This window comes from Adiantum capillus-veneris, chromosome 30 (genome assembly GCF_014529385.1).
Source record: "Adiantum capillus-veneris isolate H3 chromosome 30, ASM1452938v2, whole genome shotgun sequence".
In the NCBI taxonomy this organism is placed as follows: Eukaryota; Viridiplantae; Streptophyta; class Polypodiopsida; order Polypodiales; family Pteridaceae; genus Adiantum; species Adiantum capillus-veneris.
Genome location: NC_140960.1, coordinates 12,085,241 through 12,094,764, shown reverse-complemented (window position 1 = coordinate 12,094,764; position 9,524 = coordinate 12,085,241). Strand labels below are relative to the sequence as shown.

The following is a 9,524-nucleotide window of genomic DNA, read 5'->3' as shown; positions in this document are numbered from 1 at the left end:
CAGGTGTGACGTGGAAAGGACGAGCCTAGAGTGTAGACTCGTGGACTCGTGTTTTTAGCAAGGGCTGCGGGAGGAGAGAGCACGTGGTCAATAAGCATGATGGTACCTCATGCATGCCATCACCTCCGATTTTTTGCCCCAGGCCCAACGAGAGAGACGGCTCCTTTCTCGCACTCGCAGGCGTGGAAAGGTAGCAGACAGGGAAACTGCACACGAGCCTGAGGAGAGAGGATGCCTGGGACTCGACAAGGCTTGGGACTCCACAGAGAGAGAGAGAGAGAGAGAGAGAGAGAGAGAGAGAGAGAGAGGTGTGGAATCTGGATGTATGTATGGGAGGGAATCAGGGATTATGATCAACGCTCAACAGTTGAATCCTTCTGCGCTAAAGGTTTTTGGCATCGGGAGGTTTGAGAATAAAAATGAGGTGAGATAGCGTGCAGCGTGCTAGAGAGAGAGAGAGAGAGAGAGAGAGGCCACGACGGTTGATTTTGACAAAAGCCCATTTCGTCAAGCGGCACGCACGCAGGTGGGTTATTGCCAGCTCACGCATTGCGGCACATCTTGGAATTTTGAGGTGCGCTGGCCATTAAAACCGTTGAAGAGCGGAAGAGTCCAGAATTTTGGGAGAGAGAGAGAGAGAGAGAGAGAGAGAGAGGCCTAGATAAATTGGTATCAGGAGGCGGATGCTGCAGCGAGCAGCAGCAGAACCTGGAGGAGGAGGAGGAGGAGGTAATTGAGCGCAGAAGAAGCAGATGAAGAGTGTGGAGAGACGGGAGCCAGTGGGTGGACAGCTACAACTGCCGCCGGGCTTCCGCTTCTACCCGTCCGACGAGGAGCTGGTGGTGCACTACTTGTGTAAACGCGCCTCCTCCCAACCTTTCACCGTTCCCATCATCGCTGAAATTGATCTCTACAAGTTCGACCCTTGGGAGCTCCCAGGTATTTCAAATCCTCACTCCTGAGTCCTGATCGCTCTCTCACTCCCCCTTATTGCTGTATAGTTGGTGATCATCGAAGACCCATTTAAAGATACAAAAAAGTATACAAGTAGTTATGCTTTTCTCTTTTGATTTGAACTTCGACTACAAACCTGTCATTGCCTACTCCTCTTTAATATGTTCCGTCACTGACAATTGATTGCAAATGGAATGAATGGCAGTAGAAGTGACAAAGTTAACGACAGCGTGTGCTACGGGAATGAAAGTGTAGATTCATCCATACCTTGGGACTTCCTCGTGACGAGGTCTCTAACTAGACATATCTGGGCTCTTGCTAGCCTCCATTGCAGCACACTTAAGTTACATCAAGTACTTGCAAGGAAAAAATAAAAGGATTCTGTAGGACACATATAGAGTTGCAACGTTGCATTGTCCAATATACAGGCTACAATTATCTTTTTAAAGCCCTTATTATACGTTTGTTAGCTTTATAGAGACGAGAAATCGTCACAAACTACCAAAGTCTAATCACTTTATCATTGTTTGGGAACATTTTTTCTCATTAGTTTTTCCAAACGCCGATTTTTCATGAATACAGTCTTTTAAGAACAAAGCCGGATTTTCTCCCCCTTTCCTCTTGCTCTCAACCAGCATCATCGAATCTTTAAGGGGCATGATTGTAAGTTGAGAAACATGTTTCTCAAACATTGCACTCCATCAACTTCCTTCACTACTACTAGCTCTCGCCACTTTTGTAAGAGAGAGTTTTGACCGTTTAGGTGGTTTAAGTATATGCCATAAGCTTTAGCATGATTGCATGCATTTGGTTTTAGGCTAATTCAAAGTTCTAAAAGATGGTGGATTTATTTACTCTACTCTCTTTGGTATGAACATGAGTGTCTGGATAGCATTTTGTATTGAAGCTATCTGCTCTTGTTTCTTTGCTATGAACTTGAGTATGCCATAGCTTCATTATGTTCTCCCAATATAACAAACTTTCTTACATTATTCAGAATGGTCAAATGAAACATTTTAAGTACTAACTATATCGCTCAATTTGTTTGTGAGTACAACAAACAAACCATACATGTCAATAATGACAAAAGAAAAGGACTAAATGCCAAAGGACTCAAATATAAGGTGCTTTTTTGACACACCATTGTAAGTACTCCTAAGCAAAGGATATATTGAGAGAGTCCTACATAAAACACAATTTAGAAGTGTCTAGATCTTATTGTTAAAAAAAAAGGGCCATTCAAAGGAAAGAGGACATTCAAACTTGCTTTGGAACGTCTATGGCTTTATTTGTTTATGTAATTATATCTTAAAGAATATAATGTAATTGTTGTAAATGATATTTTGTGTACGGAATGGTGTAGGAAAAGCCTTGTTTGGGGAGAAGGAGTGGTACTTTTTTAGCCCAAGGGATCGAAAATATCCCAATGGATCAAGGCCAAACAGGGCAGCAGGGTCCGGATATTGGAAAGCGACCGGTACAGACAAGCCAATCAATATGCACAATGGTAATAAGGTGGGTGTGAAGAAAGCTCTTGTTTTCTACAAGGGTCGACCCCCTAAGGGTGACAAAACCAATTGGATCATGCATGAGTATCGCCTTGCTGACAGTGCTGCAAAAGCGGCAAAGCGCAAGGGTAGCATTCGGGTACGCTTAGCTCCTTTCCTCTTTGTATGATTAATTTATCCATGTAGCATGTGCATATATAGGTACATAAGCTTCAGGTAAATATACAAGCATTAGTGTGTGTTTGTGTACAAGTGTGTCACAAGGGGTATTACTATGAATAAAACATGTGTTTGGAGGCTAATTAAAAAAGCACTCTCTTGACATGATTTTTTTGCCTCTTTGACGTTTGGATTAAACTTGTATTTCTTTGTAGAATATAATTTTTAATATTCAATTAAATTAAATCAAATATTGTTCCTATAAACTGTGTACAAATATGATTTGAAGGTGCATCTCTTGATACACGAAAACACACATACGTATTCAGACATACATATGTTCATGTGTATACATGCATCTGTGTGTGTGTGTGTGTGTGTGTGTGTGTCACGTTATCTATGTATTTGTGTATATGTATGTGATGTGTGTCTCTGTGTCTCTTCACATAGACACACATGTACATACATTCACATGTGTGCATATATGTATCCATTTGTATGATGTATCCAATGGTCATGTCTATAGATAATCACATATATAAATAGAGAGCCTATAAAAGTATATGTATGTCTGCCAATGCATAGAACACAAGTGCATATGTTTGTGTATGTGCAAATAGAGAGAGAGAAAATTATAATTTTCACTTTAGACTTTTAGGAAAGAGAGAGTGCAATGCATTTGTTAGTCTCACTTGAATTATTTGTATGTCTTACTTATAATCATGATTTTTGCAACTATTATCCTAATTGACGATTTACTGATGGCTATTTGTTTCTTTAGCTTGATGATTGGGTATTGTGCCGTATATACAAGAAGATACCGAGTGCAACAAGGCTAGCCATGCAAAAGGAGGAAGGAGCAAGTGAGGAAGCAATTGACTTTGGTGAGGGTCAAGAAGATCCAATAGAGATGGAGGAAGACTCAAAGCTAGGGATAAGATTTAGCACAAGTCCTTGGATAGAAAATAATCAATCTCTAACTAGCTCAACCAGTCATACTTTTTTTAACAATTATACACCTAGTCAAAATCAATCACACCACGGGTCACATTTTCAAGTAGGATCAAATTTATTAGATAGCAACGCTAGTAGCAAACCATTCATAAAACCACCTCATATGTATGAATGTACTTATAGGCATAGTGGCTTTGGTTGTAAGGAACCTAGCATGTATACACCAATTGTTGCTTCTGATCAATCTAGCATTACCTCTGGTATGTATACTAATGCAAGCATCAATTCTAATCAATCATATACTACATCCACAATGCAAAAGCCAAATGCCTTATCTAGTGACGTCTTAACAAGAAACCTTATCACAAGGGTCCATCCCTTATTGACTGTGCCACATTTTTCAACGGGAACCAATGATTCTCCTGGCAACTCTTCAGTGGATGATGAACGAGGGCTACCAATAGAGGTTTTACATGAAAGCCAATCCAACACAAATCAAGGAGGAGAGCCCATGCCCTTATTCAACTTCGATGCTTTGCCGAGCCCATTTGGTAGATTAGATCAAAGCTTCTCATTTTAATTTTTGAAAACATTCAAAGGAATTATAAGAAAACCAATGTACATTATATGCATTGTTCCATTTCTATATGTCGTGTGTAGTGATTTTTTGTTTTTTGAAACTTTTCTTTCTTAGTTTATCAAACCAAGGTGCTTTAAAAGAAGTATGTTTCATTGCCTTAGTGTCAAATGTGATTGTTGCATCAACAACTATTTAGATTTTCTATTTATTGTATTGGAGTTCTCTAAAATTTGCAACCATTGAAGTGTACATAACTGCTATTACTTTAAGAATCACTATGCAACTAGATGTGAACATTATGAAGGCAAGTATCGTGTGATGTGACTATAAAGTGTACAAAACAATGGTCCATCGTTTACATGGAGCCACATTCACCTAACTATCGTTTCCTAAATAGTTATGCATCCTTCAATTTGTCCTATGTCGCCACATTTTTGTAATTTCGAAATCTATACTATTGCAAACATAGTTGCGGGTATTTTAGTAACTTTTTAAAATGGAAGCCTAGGGAGTGGTAGGGGATTGATATAAGCTTCAATCAATTTCATCCTATATTTTTATCAAATTCATACCTAAATGTTTTTTAAAATCAAAATCATACCAATTCTTAACATGGGCTACACTTTAAGGATGTTTGTCTTCCCACATGGGTGAACTTAAAAGGAAATGGAATTATTAAAAAAAAAAGGACTGGTATTGTGGGCTTTTTGTCCTTGTTGAATATTTAGCTTATTCTATGGAAAAAGAAGCCCTTGCTCTTGGCAAAAATTAAATCTTTGCAGTTCATCCTTCTCTATCCATGTAGGGATGCGAGACTTGCCATTGGTAGTCCCTCGTTATGATTTCTCTTTTAGTGACACATTATTAGTATATGGTATGATACGTATACTATGTTAGAGTTTTGTATCATTTAAAAGAAACACATCGTTGAAATTGGATATGATTAATTCTCTGTACTATATCATGTTAGTGGATGGTACCCATTTTCTTCTAGTTAAATTATGTTTCTAAGCTTGTTTTGCAAGTAAAAGAAGGCTTGCTGGTCTGCGAAGAACAAACTTATATGCAAGCACATAATGTCTAATTTTCTTATTGAATATATCATAGAGGAATCGTCTTGGTCAATAGTTGTATAGTTCTTCTCTACCTAATTTTGTTGCCTACTTGTGTAATCTATGGGCATGTTGATGTTTCTACAAAAATATTACAAGCAAGAACCTCTAAATATAAATATTTTCAATCCATAGTTACACCTAGCTCTTTAAAAACTTGCTTGCAAGGCATTGCTCATATATCATCGGGTAGCTCATATATCGTCGGGTACTCAGGGGCTAGAAAACATGAAATTTGTAGCCTCACCAATCTAGACCTCTTGGAGATAAACAGAGCTACATTATTGCAATCAAATAAAACATTCATAAACAAGAAACTATATAGAGCTCTAGAAATGCACTATAGCCTTAACATGCCCAAATTTAAAAGTGTATATTTTTTGTACTGTGATGATGCACTTATAGCATCACTTGACATATTCTCATTGGATTCCATTTTTGTTGTCCACGCCTCTTTTTAGGTATTTTTTAGCTCCCTATATATTCCTCTATGCCCGTATTTGACAATTTTGAGTTATCTTCAACCTCACTTTCCTTTTAGGTCTCTTATGTGACTTAGGTTTTTTCCTATTCTATTTCTTTCACGGTTCCTTGACTTGAGAAAAATAACATCCAAATTTGTTGTCTTTGATACAATCATTAGCCTTTACAGGTATTGGGTAATGATTTACATTCATTGTTGCATCAAATGCATACTTGTTCACTTGACCACTTTTTTTCTATAATGCTTCTACAGATTGCATTGTTGGTTTGGAAAGTTCTTTTTTTTAAAATCCTCTCCAAGATATGAAAAATTTGAAAGTGAAAATTTCAAAATCCTCTATAGAATTATCATCAACAAGTGGTTAGATAAAGCGCTCCCCTTATCAATGCTTTGTAATTTATATCAAGTATTTTTTACCAACTTCTTAGCAACCTATTCAATGTAATAAGGAAAATCATTTTATACACAAAAGATCTCACTAATTTAATTGTAGAATACCACTTAAAAGTAGCTATACGATACTACAAAAATTGTCATTACTATGCTAAGACATTGACAATATAAAATTCCTCATCACCCAAATTTTGCAAATCCCATGTGTAACTTTTTTGTGAGACCAAAAAATGCCTCACTGACCAATGCAAATACTATGTACAAATATCCAAGCCTTATTCCAGTAGAAGACACTGGCAACCTATCTACATACATGTCTTCATGACTAGGCTAGTCTGTCGACATCCTAGTCTTATTCCAATAGAATACAATGGCACCATCACTAGGTTGGGCTATCAACATCTAAGTCAAGAAAAAATCCCTTTTGGGGATAAAATGGTTCCAAAAATAGCTCCATAATCCAAGTACTTTTGAAAGTGGTGCTTGCCACGCTTTACTTTTGCTAGTTCTTTTAGCTCAACCTGATTCAGATAGTGGTGTGTGAGAACATCATTGGATACATCTGGGATAAAAACCAAGGCAGCCTTTATGGATAAAAGACGCATTAGAAAACTAGCCATGTATAACTCTTAAGCAAAATTGGAGGAAATTTGTTAAAGTCAATACAAGTTATAACTTTAAGCTTAAAAAAGGGGTAAAAAATTCCAATTTTTCATTTGTTGCATGTAAACTTGGGGATTCTTTACTTAGTTGTCCTAAAATGTTTTTGTAAATTGAGGCTAGAGGCTTCTCCACGTAGCCTAAATCATTGTCATCAATTATTAAACCACATCGTGCAACTCCAAAATATTGCATGTGCAGTGAATGATCCTACTAGTGATAGAATATTGTATGCACAATGCTGTCCAAAGAGTAACCCGAGTGCTTTGCTTTTCAGAGAATGTGTTATTTGTTTCATGCACCATGCTTTAGTTGCTTCGTTGACAATGTCGGAAGTGCTCTTCAATCCCATAGTTTTTTGTATCTCCCTTCTAGCCCTTCGCCTCTAGTCTGACACCCACTTTGCAAGTAACAAGTTGAAAGATCTACAAAAAGGACCTTGAGCATGAGGCTAAGTTGAAAGAAGAGGAATAGATCCATATGTTTCTAGCACAGACGGTCAAGTCCATATCACTATAACATTTGCCAACACCTTCAAAGTCTCAACATTGACCAGAAAAGTATGACACAAATTATTCTCCACCAAGATTATAGTAGATTAGCAATGGCTTTACATACTGGAAGTTACGATGCCAAATTCCAGTATATATGGGAGAGAAAACATCTCATTTGAGAATGGTAGGTTTAAAGAAGGGGAGTTGCAATCAGTTGGAGCAAAGGTGAATGCCTTTCAAGTAATTCTTCAATTATACATATCTACTATAGCAAGGACTAAGGAGGTGGTAGAGGAGGAAAGGGAAGGAATAGAGTAGGAATTCAAAGAAAGAGGCCAAGATGCCAATGTTGGGCCTAAAAGCAAGACCACAAACATGGAGAAACACAAAAGTAAGCATTCAAATTCAACCTTCCCTAGGGCTTTTATCCTTGATGACGAGAGAATCAAAGATCTGCAAGAGGAGCTTAGGCATGAGCCTAATTTGAAAGAAGAGGAACAACACAAAATCATTGGTGATGGTAGACATGATAGCAAAAGTGAATGCAACAGTTGACACGATAACAAAAGTTGAAAAATATATGATGATGAATTTTGTAGTAGACATGATCAATACTATGATGGTGAGCATTGTAGACATGATTGACACTTTGATGATGATGAAGATCATAGTAGACATGATCGACACTATGATGGTGAGAATTGTAGATATAATCAACATGAGAGGATGTATGAAATACAAAGAGACCATGACACAGGGTATGAATATAGAAGGGATCGTAGTCATAGGGAATACCTGGGGAATTCACTATTAATAATGGGGGGATGTCCCCTGCGTGCATCAAAATTAGAGAAACCCCCCTATGTACGGTATCTTACTTGCTAACCTACCCCCCTACATATGGACAAAATACGGACGTTCTCGCAATGAACCATCCCCCCTCATACGGATTTTGTACAAAACGTAATGACCCACTATTTTATGTATACTAGTAACATAACAATTTTAGAAGCACATGCTTTTACAAAAATACATGTTGAATGCAAATGAACAGAAGTGTACATTGTAGTGTGTTTTCATTTGCAATAGATGTTAAAAGAACAAACCATGAAAAGAAACAAATATAATGAATACTAAATTAAAATAAACCAATCATTTCAATGTAATTTGTCAAAAAACAAATAGCATTTGCCTTATAAACTTATACAAATCTCAATCTCAAAACATATGATACTAGCCACCTATTTAGTAGGCTTCCCACATGGGATTTAAGGCACACATATGAAATGGATTATTCTCTAAATAACAAATAATGCATACAACCATGAAAAACTTCACTTCTCAAATCAAAACACATTACAAAACAACCCATTAAAAGAATAATCTTTTTCAACAAAAACAATTATATGTGATATGAATGCACGTCTATGTTGAAGCAAAATACAACTTTTAAAAGAGCACCATCTGTATTTAATTGAGTTTTTGCACATAAAATATAAATCTTAAAAATTTTGCCAGAGTCTCCTTTGTATGGAGACCTCTTTCTAAAAAAAATCAGTATACTCTTTCTTGGGCTCCCACATGGGATTCATCACATAATTTCTATTTCCAAAAAAACTATCCACCTCATCTTGGGCTCCCACATGGGATTTAAGGATTATCTTACACATTAAAATCAAACACATTTTCAATAGAGTCAAACTAATCTAACTTCAAAGTGGTGGTATGACCTGCATATCATAGTACATAGGAAACCTCCAATCACATAGTCTAATCACACGATTACCAAAAGGCCATGTCCACATCGATAGGCGATCATGTACAAAACAAACACAAAATGAAAACATAAAAGTAGCCTACCAAATCAACTTAAGAACTCTCAAAGCCAAACTACATTCCAAGTGCTAGTATTTCATGCTTCTCATACTACACAATCAACAAAATGGCATGTCCATGTCATATGGCTGTCGTGTACATAAAATACATAAATCAAAACATCAAAATGAAATGTCTGAAGAGAGTTTACTGAACCAAATGTGCACCCCTTAATCTACATTTAATAGTCCACATGCCATGTCGGACAAACATCTTTCATAGAGCACATCATCTTTTTATGCAAGTACTCCTATCTAAGTACTGAGCACAATTCTAAGTCAATATTTTCAAAGCGTAGTCATCCCTCATCTTTGCCACTTGCATCCAGCATAAGTATCAACTTGTAAGCTT

At 37.0% G+C, this 9,524-nt stretch overlaps 1 protein-coding gene across 1 annotated transcript; it reads left to right on the top strand.

Annotated features, from left to right (window-relative positions):
* Positions 1 to 333: 333 nt before the first annotated feature.
* Positions 334 to 4,215, top strand: LOC147417551 (uncharacterized). The gene is made up of 3 exons (XM_086507129.1): positions 334 to 939; positions 2,318 to 2,601; positions 3,403 to 4,215. The coding sequence occupies exons 1-3, from the start codon at positions 753 to 755 to the stop codon at positions 4,153 to 4,155; spliced, it is 1,224 nt and encodes a 407-aa protein (XP_086363255.1). The 5' UTR covers positions 334 to 752; the 3' UTR covers positions 4,156 to 4,215.
* Positions 4,216 to 9,524: the final 5,309 nt, after the last annotated feature.

Excerpts from the sequence above, each read along its gene's own strand:
- LOC147417551 (XM_086507129.1), top strand. The coding sequence starts at position 753 with ATGAAGAGTGTGGAGAGACGGGAGCCAGTGGGTGGACAGCTACAACTG. Across the intron at positions 940-2,317 it reads CGACCCTTGGGAGCTCCCAG|GAAAAGCCTTGTTTGGGGAG; the intron begins GTATTTCAAATC and ends GGAATGGTGTAG. Across the intron at positions 2,602-3,402 it reads AGCGCAAGGGTAGCATTCGG|CTTGATGATTGGGTATTGTG; the intron begins GTACGCTTAGCT and ends TTGTTTCTTTAG.